Genomic DNA, 20111 nt, shown 5'->3' with positions numbered 1-20111 from the left:
GATGATGGTGATGATGATGATGATGATGTAAATGATGGTGGTGGTGGTGATGTTAATGATGATCATGGTGGTGGTGTTGATGATGATGATGAAAATGATGATGTAAATGATGGTTGTGGTGATGGTGATGATGATGGTGATGATGATGATTATGATGATGTAAATAAAGGTGGTGGTAATGATGATGATAATGATGGTGATGATGATGGTGATGATGATGATGATGATGATGATGATGATGATATTAATGATGATAATGATTATCATGATGATGATAATGATGGTGATGATGATGATGATGTAAATGACGGTGGTGATGGTGGTGGTGATGATGATGATGCTGATGATGATGATGATGTAAATGATGGTGATGATAATGATGGTGATGATGATGGTGGTGATGATGACGATGATGATGATGATGATGTAAATGATGATGGTGGTGGTGGTGATGGTGACGATGATGATGCTGCTGCTGCTGATGATGATGATGATGATGAAAATGATGATGTAGATGATGGTGATGGTGATGATGGTGGTGATGGTGATGATGATGATGCTGCTGCTGATGATGATGATGGTGATGATATTGATGATGATCATGGTAATTCTGGTTATTTTTCATTAAGGAAGATATTTTAGTTATAATGACTGCATCTGAATTATAACTATAAGGTAAATTATCTCAAATGACAAGAATAATTAAATTCAAAATGTTGTGGATGATAATGAAAATAATTTCACTTTTATTTTTTTTTTCCATCTTACAGGGAGCAGAAAGATCCTCATTTCCTGAGAGAAAGAGTGACTCACAAACAAGCCAAGGAACTCTTGGAGGCTGCCAACAAGATTGAACAAGATTTCAAATCCCTCTTCTCGGGTACGACCACTTCTTTCCAAATGAGAAATCATACTACAGTTATCTAGCCAGGGTTTTCAATTTGGGGTTTGATTCCTTCTCCTCGCCTGAAAATTTAACAGCAAAAAAAATGGGGGGGGATGGGGTTCAATTGAACCTCCACTGGCTATGGGGTTGTACTAGTCCAATACTACAATGTTTGCTGGTCATTGTGTTAGTAGTTGTCCTTTTAGTTTGAAAATTTCAATTTTTACAGTTTCCAGCTTTCCCGTCTCAGGCATAAATTTACTGGGGAGTTAAGTCCATTTCTTCCCATAATTTCAAATCTGACAGTTTCAAAGTTATCTGGTTTTCATTGATGACCTCCATTTACTTTCACAAGCCATTTGGTGAGCCATGTAAAAGGTTTTATGGCATTGTAGGTTTGAACCCATTTTTTCATGTGAGATGTTGATAATATTAAGCTGCAGTTATTCATGTATTTTGGAAGAGGCAAATTTTTGTGGATAGATAATGCAACATGGAAAGTTAAGAATCTTGCTAGTTTGAATTTTTTCTTACCATTAATATTTCTTGATAATAAGACTGTTATCATCAAGGTGAACTTCCCCTTTAAGAATGTGAGCTAGCATGCTTAAAAGACTACTCACTCTTAACTCACTTTGAAATGGATATCTTTTTTTTCACTATCTGCAGAAATTATCCAAGGAGGAAACCTGGCTAGTATATCAACTCGTGTGAAGAACCTCATAGACGCCCAACAACGCAAACCTATCTGGATACCATCGAGTCAACCTCTATAGGAAGAACTAATGTTCAGGACTGTTGAGTGCTTAGAGCTAAATGCATTTTTTATGTCAATTTCATATCTGATGGCATATTGCAGACATGACTGAGATATCAGACAGAGCAAACCTCGAGAGGAATAATGACTGTTGAGTACTTAAAGTTATAATGATCAACGACATCAGTTCATATCTGATGACATCTTATAGACATGATTGTTGTATCAGCCAATATGAGCTAGCTGACATCATTTTGTCATTAGGATATTGCTTGTTGCAGATACCACTTGATCACAACTAAGGGACATTAGCCAGTCAAATTTAAAAGAGACATCTTGCAGATGGCGTCATTCGGACAGCAGCCAATCAAAGTGAGCAGATTGCTGTCAGACAGGAGACATCAGTCGTACATCAGACAAATCTAACTCTTAAGTTGATATCAATCTTCAACAGTCTTGAGACGTCCAGCTCTGATTGACCAATCACAGCTTTCAGATGTCGCTCGTCCTTTGCCCAATCAGAGTTTGATATCAGCCAGACTAAGCTATCAGACATCAAGCAAAGCTATCAGACACAAACCAGATAAAGCTGTCGGACATCAAGCAGTCATAACTATCAGCCATCAAAGCTGTCAGCCATCAGGGCAGCGTTTCATCAACATTTTCGTCCAACAAGATGTTGGGTCTGACAACTTTTCTTGATAATGATTGGCTAAGATTCACTGTTACCATAGTAACTGTAAGGTAAAACATGTGACAAGTCCTTTCATGAAACACTCCCAAGGTCATTAGTAATATGGATGATATTCAGAATTTTGACTACTGTACCAGTGAAGTCAAATGCCTGTTCTTTAAACAAAGCAGTATAGTCTACTGTGATATGAGATCTGGTTCAAAATGGAAAGAAGGAACAATTACTTTGCAGATTGGTTTTGTGATAAATCCACCATTGTTACCTTGAGACCGCTGTGCATAAGGATTCGAAAGCTGCGGCATGCAATGAGGCTTGCAGGGGATATCCTGGGTCCCGTGACAGAGTTTGGCAATTAATCGTAGGCTTGATTTTTGCGATTGATTGTACACCGTAGTCAATGCAATCGATTGTACAAAAAAGTTCTATGATCATTGCTAGCCTTTGTGCTATGGGACTTTTTTGGTAAGCCTGTCAGATGAGGGAATTTGTTTGAAAGTAAAGTCAGATAAATTTTGTTATAAATGGTTATAACTAGTAGCATTTCCTGGATTTTTCCTTTCATTTCACGTAGAATTCTGTGTCGTTGAGATATCTCTGTTGAGTTTGAGCCTGTCTCCCATCTGAAGGGATAATGTATGATGAAAGTTTAAAATCATGAAATGGATTTACTTTAGCATAGGAATTTGAACAAAATAACTTCCCTACCAGTAGCAGTACAACTTACACTTCAAACCAGATTGCTTTCATTGCAGTATTCAAATTATTTTATTTTTTATCTCAGATTTTAATTTGATTAAATAAATACATTCGATTTGATAAGCTGATGACTTCATGCCCAGTTGTTTCTTCTGTGTAAAAATTGATAAAAACCTTAGCTATTTATCTGGACATGATTATTGCTTCATACTTAATGAATTTAATATATTGGCTTCAAAATAGCGTCACTGCCACAATGATACCAATATTTAAGTAGTATTCTAAATCTGCAAAACTATTGTATTAACTTAGCTTGTATCTAATTCATGGTGTTTGTTTTTTGGTCAAGAAATTCTTTTTTTTCTTCAAGCAAGAAGTATTGCATTCCTGGTGGTTTCCTATGAACTTCTGTAACCATTCTGATTGTTTTAAAGACCTATATTGATGTATTCGAGAATGTTTTGAAATAATCTTTGTTTAATACTGCCAAAATTAATTTAAATTCATGTCATTTGTTTCTGAAAATTAATAAATTTGACAATATTTTCATTTTTCTTGAGAAATTTAGTCAAGGGCTTTCATTGAATTTGTATTCTAATACTGTTTCTAATTTTAAGTGAGATTAAATCTGCCAAAACGTTTTGATAAAGATAAATTCATTAAGAATATGTTTGCACTGTATAAGCACCGTATAAGTAGCAAATAAGCTGTATTCATATTGGATATTGAAATCAATAATGATGGATCGAAGTCATACTTTATGAAAGTAAAAGTAATTCAATATTGTATATGATAATTCTGGGCAATTAAACTCCACCAATAATTGCCTAGTTTGTATTTATTTTTCATGAAAAAATGAAACGAGACTGGATACGGAGGCTAAAGACTCATTAACTTTTGATTTATCTAAGTTAATCAGCTTTACAGTTACTTCTTTTGAAAAGAAGGATTTTTTTTCCCTGCAAAGCCAAGTTTACTTACATTTACCGCAATCACAGATTAGAAAACCATTTCCTTGCCTATACTTAATGAAATAGTATGTTTACATGTGATATGTTCATTTTTGTTTTTATCATAGTTTGTTTATCATCTTTTGAGAGCTGAAGGATTTTTGCATTGTGTTTTAAATCCATCATTGTAGTGATTTCCATGGTAATTATTTGTATTATTGTTTTATTACATCACTACATTTTGATATATTTTGAAGGATGAACGTGCAGCGGAAAGGCGAAAATTTCTAAATCCACAGCTTGTATTTCATTTCATTCTTAAAGGTCAAGTCCACCTCAGAAAAATGTTGATTTAAATCAATAGAGAAAAATCAGACAAGCACGATGCTGAAAATTTCATCAAAATCGGATGTAAAATAAGAAAGTTATGACATTTCAAAGTTTCGCTTATTTTCAACAAAAAAGTTATATGAACGAGCCAGTTACATCCAAATGAGAGAGTCGATGACGTCACTCACTCATTATTTCTTTTGTTTTTTATTGTTTGAATTACACAATATTTCAATTTTTACGAATTTGATGATTAGGACCTCATTGCCTGAAGCACAAAATGTTAAAATAATGGAATTCCACGTGTTCATGGAGGAATGAAACTTCATTTCACATGACAATGGGGAGAAAATGAAAATATTTCATATAATAAAATACAAAAGAAATAGTGAGTGAGTGATGTCATCAACTCTCTCATTTGGATGTAACTGGCTCGTTCATATAACTATTTTGTTGAAAATAAGCGAAACTTTAAAATTCCGTAACTTTCTTATTTTACATCCGATTTTGATGAAATTTTCAGTGTTATGCTTCTTGAATTTTTCTCTTTTTATTCAAGTCAAGTTTTTGTTGGGGTGGACTTGTCCTTTATAGCTGGAAGATTGAAAAAAAAATTAAACTCTTTGAATTGACTGTGTATTGAAAATTGATCTTCGTATGGCACTCATTATTCATCTGGTTCATAAACATATGAGACATGATTTGTCATTGTGACCTTTTAGCTCTAAAATGTGTCTGTATTTTTTCAACTTTCATTCGAAGGTTTATAAGTTCCTTTTTGGATCAGTAAGAAAGTGAAGAAGGATATGTGTATCATTTGCTCAAATAATGGCATGAAATCCTTGTAAATGTGAAGAAATTGTTGGAAGGTACATGTTAGATACACCCAAGCCAACCAGACTGACTGTATTATTTGCTTGATGCTTGTTCGCTTTGAGCAAAGTGGCTTTAGTGTTTTTACATAGTAAAATGACAGTGCATGTTTTGTTTGTTGTATTCAGGTATAATGAAGTTGAGTGATGGATTAAAATGGAATATGAAACTTATGAGATATTGGAATTGATCTCTTGGAATGTGGAAGCTGTGAGATTGAACTCTTTCTGATTTGAAATTGAACTACTTTTTTGGGGGGGTTAATGTGAAAGACTTTGAGATATTGAAATAACACTCTGCCTAAGGTCATTGGTTCTGTTCATATTTGAATCATTAGACAATGGATTAAATAATATCCAGATATCGTTATGTTGAGTGGTACTATATCGTGATAAGAATGATCATGTGAACGCAGCAAGTTATTGGAATTGAAATCTGCCCACAATCCTGACTTGTGTTCACATTGCCTTATGATGAAATGATGTTGTGTATAATTTGTGTTCACACTATGAATACTAGGTTATGAGATGTGGGATGACTTTCAAATGCTTGCCTTAAGATCAATACTTTTGTGTATATGGATATGGATTAATACATTGTTTGCTTAGAACCAAAAGGTCTTAACTCATGAAAATTTGGGAACCTAACCCCTTCTGGTTCTGAACAGACTTCTGATTTTGCTATTATTGTGAAATGGTTTTGGAATTCTAGACTGAATTCATCCAGATTGTATTCAAGATGAAATCATTATGTCATTATCTTGCAATTTATATTTCTGACTAGAAGATCTAATTTAATAACACTTAAAAAGAATGGACATTCTGCGTCCACTGATATGTATATTTAGCATGCATTATTATAATGTGTAGATTTTTTTGTGAAAAAGAATTAGAAATATTTTGAATGAGAAGAAGCCAAATTTGATTGGCAATGTATCTTTGTAGAAAGTAAACATGTTGTACATACTTCATGGTATTTTGATGAATCGTTTTTCATGTAGAACACTGCTTTGCAACACCATAATCATGTAAGCGAATTTCAGAGGAACTGTCTATGTGAATGAGAGATGGATAGAATATGTATTTGATATTCTCAAAGAATATTACTAGGTGAAGCTACAGTCAACTTGTCCTAGAATTACATATTTGTTTAGACATAATGGTATACATGTCTTAATTTTTGATGATTTTTTTTTAAGTCATTTCTTCATTTGGGGGATTTATTTGGTAAGATTCAAGCGATAGTTTGCTTTGACCAAACATTAGCAAGAATATGTTATCAATTTAATCAACTTTCAAATACTGGGTATTTCTCTGTCATTTCATAAAAAGTTCAAGTTTTGGTTGAATTCTTATGAGAACATCATGGATCTTTAAGACCACTGTAATGAAATAAAACTCAATTTGTATAGCGTCAGAAGCAAGGAATTGCTAGATTACAAAAGAACTTGTAAGAATTATTTTTTTTCGCTGGTTTTGAAAGACATACTTTTCAATTCTAGAATTCATACATACATCATATGCCGTTCGACTTGTTGGTTATGACCTTTGATCTTAGTTTTCATTGGAGCAAACACTTAAGGATCGGTGTATGTGATTGCATCTATCATTTAATTGTTTAGGTATGATGTTACAAAGATCAGCAAAATTTGTCTATTATTCAGACATTAGATTAATTACACCACTTATGCTAATAAGCATTCATTTAGGAGTATTGTTGCTTGTACCCAGCAAACTGAGAAGGGGGGTATGAATAGGGTTATGAAATGCACTGGTTTTGTCTTCGTCCTTTTCTTTTAAACCAAAGATGACACAAAAATGAATATGTAATAATATGTTGCACTTTTTTATGCAGATTTATCTCGGTTGCGGCTGTCACAAAATTTTATTGAAATACTTATCGTATGCTTAGTTTATTTCAAACAATGTCATTTTGCTGGATTATTTTAGATGCTTTTGGTAGAGTAATGCAATATTCTTTTCAATCTGTATGCTGAATTTGTGAAATCTGTTATACTTGAATCAGTTGCGTTTTGCTTTCTCTTTATTTTTTTTTTACTTCAAAGTCAATGTCTTTAATAAGAAACACATTTTGAAATTGGGTCTCGAGTTTTCCAAGCCTGATTTGAGTTCTTCAGAAGTATAATGTTCTCAACTAAAAAAGTATTGAAGATGTGGGGGAATTACAGTATAGGTATGTAATATTTTTTTCATATTTTTTTTTAAATTGAGTCTGTATAGGTTAGAGGTCAACAGATGACCAGTCTGTGTGCAGTTGACTATCTGTTGGTTCTTTTTCTTTTCTGATTTTTTTTTGCTGCGAATAAATCGTGCTGACAGAGTGAAGTGTTGAGTCGCTTGTTTTTTATTTAATCAATACTTAATCAATCCATAGATGATTAATTTTCAAAGGCTAAACATTAGGTGTAAGAGAAAGAAAGAAAGAAAGAAAGAAAGAAAGAAAGAAAAAAAGAAAGAAAAAAAAGAAAAAGAAAAAAAAGAAAGAAAGAGGCAGCTAAGAAGAGAAAGAAGTCAAGAAGAAAAGGTGGAGAGGAAAAAAAGTGGAGGAAAGGAAGAAAAAGAGGAGGAAAGCAAAAGAAAGAGGTGGAGGGGAAAAGAAAAAGTGGAAAGGAAGAGAAAAAGGTTGAGAAGAAAATGAGGTGGAGAGGAAAAGCAAAAGGTGGAAAGGAAGAGAAAAAGGTTGAGAGCAAAAATAAGGGGCAGAGAAGAAGAGGAAAAAGTTGAAAAGCAGAAAGGAAGAGAAAGAGGTGGAGAGGAAGAAAAAGAGCTAGAGGTGGATAGGAAGAGCTAGAGAGGAAGAAAGAGGTGGAGAAAGAGCTAGAGAGGAAGAAAAATATAGCTAGAGAGAAAGAAAGAGGTGGAGAGGAAGAGAAAGAGGTGGAGAGGAAGAAAGAGGTGGAGAGGAAGAGAAAGAGCTAGAGAGGAAGAGAAATAGCTAGAGAGAAAGAAAGAGCAAGAGAGGAAGAGAAATAGCTAGAGAGAAAGAAAGAGGTGGAGAGGAAGAGAAAGAGGTGGAGAGGAAGAGCTAGAGAGAGAGAGAAAGAGCTAGAGAGGGAGGTGGAGAGGAAGAGAAAAGGGTTGAAGAGAAGAAAAAGAGGAAGAAATGAAGAGAAAGAGGCGAAGAGGAAGAGGCGGAGAGGAAGAAAAAGGTTGAGAAGGAAAAGAGAAAGACAAAGAGGTGGAGAGGAAGAGAGCGAGAGGTTGAGAGAGGTGGAAAGAAATAGAGAGAGCAGAGATCGAGTGAAGATCGAGGAAAACAAAGAGGTTGAGAGGAATAGAATGCGGTGAAGAGAAAGATAGATTAAAACTAAAACAAAAGATAACAAAAAAGCATTAAAAAATGTTTTTTTTTAAATAGACAAGAAAAAAAAACACGTAGGCCTATTATCATGGTATGCAAGCTGCGTTAAAAAGGCATCGAATTATTTCTTTATGGCTCAGCAACAGGGCATTAAATACGGAGAGTGGTCACTCATAGGAATATGCACGTAAAAGAACCGTAGTAATCAAACCTCGTTCGACCGCGGGCAGTCTAAAAATTCCCCTTCTCCAGCTTTGGGAATACCCCAAAAGGTGACGTAAATGTGGCCAATATGATAATGCCTCGGGTTGAATGTAGTCTACAAATGTAGACCCACATCTGCAGTGTGTCTACCTCAGCTGATTCAACGAGTCTGCATAGCAGACTAGGTCTACTGAGGCTGCTCGCTTCGCTCGCCCTTTCAGGCTGGTTTGCTTCGCAAACCAGTAGCAGATCCCACCTCACGAGCCATTCAGAGTCTGCATAGCCATGATAGCAGACTAGGTTGAATGGGAGGGGGGGGGGGGTGTATATGCAAAGCAACATTTGAACCCCCCCTACCTGGATACTACGCAATGAAAAAAGTTTGAGGAGGTAACCATATCGGCATAATGCTTCAGTGATTGCATTTAAAAATAGACTGGATAAGCATTGGGAGAAGATTGCCTATGATTTTGAGTGATTTTCGTGTTTTTTCACGGAATGTTTTGCTGCCAACACCCCTATACTACCAGCCTACACATGTCGTGCATCTAATTTTGTCTGAAGGGAGAGTAGCAATAGGAATTCTACTTTGATCGATGAACAGGCTTAGAGGATGTGGAAAGAAAATATTTGCGATCAATTGCAAATATTCTGTTGCAATTTTACAACTGATAGATCAGCGTAAGCTGTAGCAGATCAGATTAAACTTCTCGTTCAAGGAGCAAATTAGCAATTAATCAATAATTTGCAATTAACTGCAAGATATATGATTGATTTAGGGACTAAAAATTGACTTGCAATAAACTGATCGCAAGTTTCTTGCAACACCCCACCGAGTCCTACAACATCGTCGGAGTAAACTAAATTATTAAAAGAGAATGTAACATCAAAGTGAGAGAGGGAGATCTTTTTGATTGCTCCATATATTCTTCTTCTCTTTTTTTACAAACAACAACAACATAATACTTTTGTAGGAACAATTTTCTTTCATCAGTTAATTCAGCGTTCTTCTTCTTGTTTACAAATGAAATTGGGTATAATTATGACATTGGTGGATTTCCATCGGGACAATACCTATAGGAAAGCTTTCCCATCATGAAAGCTTCTCTTTCTAAAGCCTCCAGAATTTATGGGCGAGTGCGAAGCGCCCCCATGAACATGAATGATGAACAGGATGAGCAGGGTCGTGTGTTCGAATCCCACCGCGGTCTGGCGTCCTTTGGTAAGGCGTTAATCCACACTTTGCCACTCTCGACCCAGGTGCTAAATGGGTACCCGGTAGGATGTGAAAGTCATTGTAGCTTGTCCAGTATTGTGTGCGCCTCACCGGCAACTGACTGGAATACTCCCCAGGGAGTGGAGGATGTGCACACATTGTGTGCGGGAATGACTGCTTGAATCCGATGACTGGGGTAATAATATATCTGTAAAGCGCTTAGACACGTCGTTCCGATGTATTAAGCGCTATGTAAAAGCGGATTATTATTATTATGATAAGTATCTAAACAAACATTTTAAGCTAGCGCAGAGAGCGAGCTTTAAATAAATTGATATTCTGACCTAAAATTGTGACATTCTATAGCAATTTTATTCATCAAGCAGGTTTGGTATTTAACTAAACAATTTTTATGCGAGCGCGTAACGCGAGCTGAAAATTTGTGTTATTCCAACACAAAACTGGACATTCTATTAAAAACTTTTGTGACCATGAACAGGATGGGTAGGCCTATCTATATCCAAACAATATATTGATGCGAGCGCGAGCTGAAATTTTTTGATATCCTGACCTATATAGACACAAGCACTTTTGGTAATGAACAAAAAAAAGGTGTATCTAACTAAACACTTTATGAGAGCGCGTAGCGCGAGCTGAAAATTTCTGTTATTCCAACCCCAAACTGAACATTATAAGCACTTTTTTATCATGAGCACGATGGTTATCTTCCTAAACAATTGATGCCAGCGCGAAGCGCGAGCTGAAAAATACTGATTTCTTTCCTAAAATTTTGACATTGTAAGCACTTGGTAATCATGAACAGAATGGGTATGCAAGCTAAAAATCAATGTTATTCCAAGACCAAACTGGACATTCTAAGCACTTTTTGTGACCATAGCAAGATGGTTATATTTTGTCTAAATAGTCACGTGTGAAGCGCAAGCTGAAAATTTTTGATATTTCGACCCAATTCTGAGGCATTTTTTGGGGGCATGAACAGCAGGAAGGGCATCTATCTTAACATTATTGATGCGAGCGCGAAGCATGGGCAAAAAATAATATTCTGACCCCAAAGCTCGGATTCTATATATGCACTTTTTGAAAGGATGAACAGGATGGTCGATGCGTTATTGAGGAGCGAGATGAAAATTAGTGATATATACTGACTTGAAACGGTAACACTTGAATACTGCATTATTGTATTATGAAGGGTAATAAATAAACAATAAAAAATAAAATATGTTCACTGAAAATGATCGAAACTTTCTGCAACATACATGTATTAGTGTTTAATTTGATGTACAATATTGAGATTTAGTTAATTTGATTGTTTAAACTATGATAATGATATTATTTGGGGCAAACCTCGATTAGCATCTTGCTATTATGTTAGCTCCAATTACCAAATGTTTTGTTTATATACGGATGTACTATTCCTTGTTATTGTACCTGACCGTGATATTTGGTAATAATTTCAATTCAATTCAATAAAAACTGCAATTTTTTAATGTTCTATATCCGTTTTGATATTTCTTGTTTCAGCTGTTCGTCAGTTTATGTATTTTTTTACCTTTTTCTTTTTTTCTTTCTTTCTTTCTTTCGTTCTTTTTTTTTTCTTTCTTTTCACCTTTCTTTCTTTCTTTCTTTCTTTTCACCTTTCTTCCTTCCTTTCTTTTTCTTTTTTTTATGGGGGGGGGGGGGACTGCCCCCTCCTCCTGAAATTTAGGGGGACGTGCCCCCTGTCCAACCCCGCTTCCGCCGCCTATGCGCGCCCACCCCCTCTTGAAACAGACCACTTTTACCGCGGCCCTTGATTTTTTTGTTTTTGAAGCACGCTAGCCGAATGGAGTAGGATATCTCTTTGATGAAGAGTCTTTAGCCAAAGATCTTTGCTTTGATGGCCGATGTTTGGGAAGATAACAAATAGGCCCGATCTAAGATTAACCAGTATTATCAACTTGTTACTGTTAGGTAAGAGGAAATTACATTTTCAATTATTACTAGATGTAGATGAATATATTTTAGAGCCATTAGTGTTGGCACGTAGGTAAGGGGACAATTTTGGTTTCGACTTTTTGTTTGTTTCCGCTGCCTTTGCCCTGCTTGGCCAGTGCCGCAGCGCAGTTGGCCCCGGGCCGGACCGGGATAGAGGACAAGGGTCCGCCTGCTCTTCACGGCGGCCTTTCGTTTTTCGTGCATTTTGGAGCTGGGCACCAAAAAGCTTCGGTCTCTGTTATGTTGGTTGTTCCGCTGAACTCTGTTGGCTCTACTCACCAAATACAGAGACTGAAGTTGTAGCTCGATCGGTACAGGGACTCATTGTGCATTAAGTTCAGATAAAATGTAATATTACACTTTACAGGGAAGTGAAGTTGCGCGACAGCCGAAGACGTAGTATGGCAGTGAGTCCAAACTTCGCGCGTGTCCAAACTTCGCGGACGGTCATTATCTCCAAAACTTGCCAATATCCTTAAAATCTGACATCATCAATGTGAAAAGCGACCTAAAATTACCCTTCGCTGAAAGTTTCTTTAGGATTAGTCCAGTATTCATGAAAATATTGGCAAAAGATCGGCAAATTTGTCACCGTTAGCGCCCGTTTTGAAGAAAGCAACAAGCATCACGATATCACCATTTTACAAGCAGAAATCATAAAAAATGTGAGTTAAATGTGGTACTAACCAATTCCATAGCATTTTGTCATCAATCTGATATAAATATTTCACTTTTTGAGCTTGAGTCTTTGTTTAAATCTCCACAAAAGCTTTGGTGCGCAAAGTTAGGTCACACTTTTTCTGAACGGTTTTCCAGCACAGCCCGCATTCGACGATCGGAATAGAATTTTGAGATCGCGATACCGGCGAAACCCCGTGACCTACCTTACATTTTCGTCCATGATTTTATAGTTTACGATCTTGCCGTCAATGTGGTAACTATTTCTTGAATTGGTTTTGTATAAATTATGAATAATTTGTGGACAAAATTAAGCCTGATGAATATTTTTGAAAAGTGCGCGAAGTTTGGACACCCCATCATAAGTCACTGTTTTTCCCCCTTAAAAAGTTTAAGTTTATTTTTCCCCTAGGGCCTATTTGGTGCATTTCAGGCCAAAAAGGAATAATAATATTTTGGTACAGTTCTTTTTATATATATTTATGAAATAAAAGACAAAATTTGATGAGCCCCGTTGGTGGATTTTGCATTATCAACCCAAGGTACACTCGCTTGGTCATTGTATTTGAAATCACTCTTGTACCAACTTAGACAGGAATAACCGTCGTTTCTGGGGATTTATTCAACAATTTCTGACATTTTACTATCCCCATTCACCGACGGTAGAGTGTTAGTGTGAGCTTGCATGTGCAGGCCTCTACAAAAAATTTGTTTGTCACTTGCCCCCAAAAAATTTGCTTGCCCGATAGAAAAAGCTGCTTGCCCAATTTTTTAAATAATTTTTTCATTATGACGGCACTACTCTTATTTTTATTAAGGTATACTAAATAACAATTGAGAATCATGTCCAGTATAAAAGAACACACATTGAAAAGGATATTTTCAGCAACGTAGGCCTGAGTCTTTACGTTTATTTTGGAGAAAAAAAATCGATATTTTATGGGTATTTAAGGTTTTAAAAAACCCTTCAACAAAAGTTGCTAAAATTTCATATTTTGCATCTTTAAATCCATGAAATGGCTACCTGCGTAACATATTTCCTTAGAATTGCTTTCATTTACCGTAGTTGGAAACTATAAAGAAAGCCAGTGAAAAATGTTCAGCTCTTTATTGACTCGGAAAAAATTATTTTATCATCAAAAGTGGAGTGGCTAAAATTTCACATTTTGCATCTTTAAATCCATGAAATGGTCATTTATTTTCCATATTTCCTTGATTTAAAAAAAAAATTATTTGGAAACCATCAAGTCTTTTCTTCATCATTTTATGATGTTCCACTCGGTCAATAATTTTATCTACATGTTTTCACATGCTACTTTTTTTTTCTATTTTGAGGAATACCTGTTCACTTATTAATGAATTATTAGTAACATTGTATGATTTTTAAGTAATTTTTTTCACTATGCTTAGAATCTTGGGTGTGTGTGTGCGTGTGTTTGTGTGGGTGTGACTGTGAGTTGAACTTTGATATAAATGAATTCAATATCTAATTTCTACTTCGCCTATTCCAGTACAATATTGTACTCGGCCATGTAATAAAGGCCCACATACCCTAACTTTTCCTGAAGTTCTTTGAAAACGCAGACTTCTACGAAAATTGCATTTCTCCATGGGGGAGTCTAAATTTGAAAAGAATGTATTCGTTAATAACTTAAATATACATGACAATGAAGAAATCATCAAACTTTATTGGAAGTTTTGAATAATATACCCGAAATGTAAACTCTGTCTGAAACAGAAAATCACCATCATTGAGGCCTTTACTGAGCGAATTGTCCCCCAGAGCTCTGGCAGAGAGACAGAGCTCAGACTGGCTAGCTAGTATGCGCACGTGTGTGAGCCTCCCGCCGGCCTTGTAAAATAGATGGAGCTTTGTTTGATGATTTATTGTCTGATATTTACCTCATCCCCTCAAAAAGGGAAACAAATGAATTTTAAGTTATAATTAACAAATACGGCAAGTTATTTTGGATGTTTATAGGCCGTTTTGAAAAGCAAAGCCGAATGACATGACAACTCACCAATGCGAGGTTACTAGACTCTGTGATTTATTTCCTGTGTAATTCTAATTATTTTATCACAGAATTGTGATATCGGAAGGGGGAAAATGTGCATTAGAAATTGCACATGGTGGTAGTCATAATGGACCCCTTATACTACATTCAACTGTTTCCCGGCCATTGCGTTGATTTTTTTCATACCTGGTACCATGTATGGAAATATGTGGTACAGAAAAAATAACGCAATTTCGGAATTTGAAACTGCGCTACTCGCTATTTTTTAAGGCTTATTCATGATTTTGAGTGTGGATTTTGGATGATTTATGGAAAAACGAGGTACGGTATAGAAAAAAAGACGCAACAACCACTTGCCCGATCGGGCAATTGACTTTGAGAGGTGCTTGCCCGCACGTCATTTTCACTTGCCCCGGGCAAGTGGGTTTGTCGCGCCCTGCATGTGTTATCACGTCCTCCCTTATGTCGATTGACTGTCCAGATTTCGATGTGTTTTTTTACATCAAATTTACACTAAGGATTTATCAACTACAAGATATCAATTTTTGTCTGGGGTTAAAAGGAGGTTTGTGCCAAAATGGCATAAAATGATAAATATGATGATCGGACTTCTTGCTAATCGGCAGACTCCCTCTTAACCTTTTCATTATCTTTACCATGATTTTCAAATTATGTCGTCAAAATTCAATTTATCTATGTATTTGTCAGACCTTCATTTTTGAGGAGCGCGATCGCGCCGGCGCTCCTACTGCGCTCCTTAAAAAAAATAAGGAGAGCAAAAAATCGCGCTCAAAGAAAAAAAAAAAAATTGAAAAAAATTTCATATTTCACATCTTCAAATCCATGAAATAGCCTTCTTTTTTCCATAATTCCTTGAAATTACTTTGATTTAGTTGAAATCTATCAGAAAAATGAAGAATATTCATCTCTTTCCCGACTCTGATTTTAATTTAATCTCGGTAAATATTGCAGTCCCATGTAGTCCCATATGTAGATTTTCATGGCAACACCATGGAAGTCTACATGTGGGACTACAATATTTACCGAGGTGAGTTCAAATCAGAGTCGGGAAAGTGGTGAATATTCTTCATTTTTCTGATAGTTTTCAACTAAATCAAAGTAATTTCAAGGAATTATGGAAAAAAGAAGGCCATTTCATGGATTTAAAGATGTAAAATGTGAAATTTTTGCAATTTTTTTTTCATTTTTTTAAATTATTTTTTTTTAGCAGGAGCCACGTATGTGCACGAGATGGGAGAAGCACTCGGGTAATGTATCTACAATGGCGCACAAGAGGGCGCGCATCCTAGTGAAGATCAAAAATTACTCACGCTCATTTTTACGACCAAGACTTCCGAGATTGCCCAAAGATTAATTCATATATAAAATCCCGAAATGGATTTCAACTTCTTACAGCAACATAATATTTTCATTACAGACATATTTTACCACCGTTAGAAGTAACAACATTCAATTCCACAAAACTATCTCTTGGGAAGCATTTTACCTCAGCCGTCCAAACTTCCGGTTTCGTGCGACTTTTTTTAAGTAAGCGAAATTTACCCCAAAAGTCATGGTTTATCCTTTTAAAACCATAGTTTTTCCAGATTAAAAAATTAGATCAACGAAATAAGAGATTATTAGCTGATACAAATCAGATCTTAAATCCCATCCATCACTTTTTTCTTAAAAGGAATTCGTGTTCTTGCGTGACACTGTAAGGCCTTGCTGCGCACAGTTGCAAGGCGTAATACACGCGGCTCTATGGAAGCACGTCGTCTGCTCTGGGCGTCCCATACGTCATTTTCTGTGTATGGTTTTAAGGGCGTAAATGGGCTGTGCGGCTGAGCTCGGGGGCTGAGCTCAAGTTGAAGAATGAATCTGAGTCTGTATGCATGGTTATGGAATTAAAATAGCTAAAAGATATATTTAGAGCGTTGCATGAATCAATAATTTCATTAGATTTAAGGTTTATTAAGATGTAATATTGTACATTTAATCAGATATCCACCATTCATCCCTCTCAATCCAGCCAAAACAGTCAATGTCTACTACCGTACCGTATTGACTGCACTCACCTCATAACATGTGAACCAATGTCTTTGTCATAATTTTTTTTTACTTACTAATCTATTTATTTATTCACTTTAATTTGTCTCATTACAATGAATAAATTTTATCTTCATCTGTACCAAATAATTTATTCATTCATTTATTACGTACCTTTCCCTTAATGATTTGATGACAAATGTGTTAGTTTTATTCTGTTCATTCATTGAATATTCAATTCATTAACCTGATCTTGATTAAATCATCTTTTGGCTTATACATTGAAATAACTGAGGGAGTAGGCAGGGGGCAAACGCACGCTATGACTTTCCAATAGTGGGGCAGGGGGGGGGGATGGAGAAGAACGGGAGGAAATAATAGGATGAAGGGGATAAAAATAGATATTTGGGTAATGTACATGTAAATATATAACTAAGGTAATTGATTAAGGTTAATAATTGATATTTATTTGATAAAAATTGAAATTTAAATCATCTTGCTCATGGTCAGAAATAAAGGTGTACGTGATATACCCTCTCAAGGCCAAGGGTTGAATTTTCGCTGATGAAAAAAAAAATCCTCAAGATTTCATTGTCTGCATCTGTGAAGGGCCACACGTAAAAATATTTCCAACGTATTTTAATCCAACTTCATAGAACTGTCAACACTTACCAAACTGATCCTCATAAAATATCAGTATCATAAGCTACGTTGGCTCAATCTAGAGGCTACACCCACCTAAAAAATAAAAAAATAAGAAGTCAAGATCACCATCTTGAGCAAAAAGCTGTAAGTAGTTACACAACACGGTCTAAATGAACTGTTCACCAAGTTCTTGAATTGCAAAAATCTTAAGATTTAATAAAGACCATGACTCTAAGCAGAAGTAATATTTTTCTGGAGCCGGGGGATACAGGACACACGCAATTGTCAAAGAAACTCTTAAGGGGAGATGATACTGGGGCAGTTTTGTTTCATTGAAGATTTTGTGAACATGTTTCGTGAATTTTGTGGTAATAACACCCCCCCCCTCATACCCATGTTGCGTACAGCCATGATAAAACAATTTATTTTTATCTTTAATTATTGTAAAAATTCTGTACCACTACATGAATAGATAAACAGAGTCTTTCTACATCAATGAAGTAAAATGTAAAATTATTATATTTTTGATTAATAAATAAGGGGCACTATCTTGGTTACGTTTCACCACTCCATTCACTGGGCATTTTGTCTGCGGCGGTGACTTCTTTCCTCTCCCATTGACTTTGTACACAATGAGCACACAAAAGAGAAAAAAGGTGACTTATTTCAGGATAATGTACCTATTTTCAATTTTTCATAATAATGAATGCCCCTGCCCTGGGGCTGGGCCTACTGATATAGAACTAAAAAAAATAAATAAAATATTCTCTTAATTTTTAAAGCCAAGGATTTTAAAATACATGTTTAAAAAGAACCCTAAATCAAGTTGAATAAACAATAGAGGCCTACTTGTCTGTATTTTTACAAGAAACGATTTTTAAAAAAATTAATGACACCCCGGACCCCCCCCCCTCGAAATAAAAAATAGAAATCAGAATTACCATACCACCAAAATAAAAATCGATCTGGCTATTAAGTGGACTTCAGTAACTCCAGTCATATGAAAGTCATTTGGAACAAATACTACTAAACGTTTAAAATAGCCAAGAAACATTGCAATCACATTGAAGATAATGTCAAATGCAGCAAAAGCAGCGAACACCATTCCACGTACTTCGATGCGGGACTGGGTTCGCATTGCCGACGACACCGGCAGTGCATTGGATGGCGTACCGCTGGAATTTGAATTTCGCTGCTCGGAACACTGGATACGAGCATAAATTCCAAAATCCATTTTGAAGTTAAAATACAGTGAAGACACGTATCAAATCAAATAAATATTGATGATTTTTTATGTGAACTTATGATGACCGTCGATCAGCATGTGTCACGTAAATTTCACATTCTCACTCTATCGTCGTTTTCCGGAGATGAAATGAGAATTTTGCCCTAAATTCCTCCAAATCAGAATATCACTGGCTATCAGAGAAAAAGTAGTGGAGAAGGTTTTTTGTTATGGTATGGTAATTAGGATCCTCGTTCGTATATTATAAAATAAAGTTTTCAACCAAAATCTATGGTTAGAAAGTTGTGATAATTTTCCCAAACCCTGTATTTTTTTCTCAAAATACGCTATTTTATTGGAAAAACATGTCTCAAATTCGCCCTATGATTTGAGATATTTTCTCCTGAAAAAGCCGGCCTAAATAGGTTTATCGGAAAATATATGAATATTCATAAGGTTTGCGTAGGTATTTTTCCTGCGATTGCTTTCTTTTGATGTGATTGGTTGAAAGGGAAGAAGAGGTTAATTTTTATCTGAATATTTATTTTGAAAACGGACCGTTTGCTCCATTTTCGATGACGTCACTATGGAAAATGGACGCACGCGTTAAATGAGCGCATATGAACATACGTGGAGCGTGTACGACATCTTGTAAACATATTGACATGACCCAGGCCTAGTTTCACCACAGATTAATTAATACCTAACACAAGGCTCCACATTAACTTTTTTTGGTGGTGGCCCGTTCGGGCCACCAGAACCTTCAAATAATTTTTTTTGGTGGCCCGTTAGTAAAGTTTGGTGGCCCGAAAAATATAAAGAAAAACATTAATTAAAAATGAATAAAACAAACTTCTGAAATATTCTGCAGCCACTACCACTATTCTTTGTACATCTTGTATGTAAATCGTGCTTGCTGTTATTTTACTTTGCTTATTTTGTGGTAATACAGTATATAAATTGTTCTATCATTGTAAATATGAAATGATTGAAAGAGAATAAAAGGATTGTATTGTTCCCAGGTTGTGTGGACTTTTAATCTCCGTATAGACACACACTCATAATGGCAAAGTAAATAAATAGTGCATATAGCAAACTCAGATAGATTTAGAAAACAATTATTTTTCCTTTCTTCCTTTTTGATCCTAAAACCTAGATTATGCAGGCCCCAATTCCAGTTTATTTTCTCTTTTCCAGCATATTATAGCAGGAGAAATCACAGAAAAATATGCTGTAAATTAGAACAATGTATTAAAGGGGGAAATAAACAAAAATTTTTAGAATAATATATTGAAAAAAAATTATAAAATGAATAAGTGAAATAAAAAATGAAGAAAGAAAAAAAAGGAAAAAATAGAAAAAAACAAAAGAAAATGAAAGAAAAATGAATAAGACAAAATTATAAAAAAATGGGGAAAATTATTATTATTCAGTAGAAACATATTCTTTAATCAGGCATATTTAATGGGAAGGGGTATAAATGGTTTAATCACTATAAAAAAATGAAAGAAAAAAATAAGAAAACGGCAAAAGTTATATCTGAAAAAAAATGAGAAAATTCCTTCCCTATATTTGAC

The 20111-nt window shown here is 35.4% G+C and overlaps 1 protein-coding gene across 1 annotated transcript in view; it reads left to right on the top strand.

Annotated features, from left to right (window-relative positions):
- The window catches only part of LOC121431982 (disks large homolog 5-like), a 56443-nt gene extending 52569 nt beyond the window's left edge, over positions 1-3874 (top strand). The window contains 2 exon segments of the mRNA XM_041629785.1: positions 771-880; positions 1556-3874. Of these exon segments, the coding sequence (XP_041485719.1) occupies positions 771-880; positions 1556-1662 (217 nt within the window). The 3' untranslated portion in view covers positions 1663-3874.
- The last annotated feature ends 16237 nt before the right edge of the window (positions 3875-20111 follow it).

This window comes from Lytechinus variegatus, chromosome 18, assembly GCF_018143015.1.
Source record: "Lytechinus variegatus isolate NC3 chromosome 18, Lvar_3.0, whole genome shotgun sequence".
In the NCBI taxonomy this organism is placed as follows: domain Eukaryota; kingdom Metazoa; phylum Echinodermata; class Echinoidea; order Temnopleuroida; family Toxopneustidae; genus Lytechinus; species Lytechinus variegatus.
This window is presented reverse-complemented; position numbering and strand designations above follow the sequence as displayed.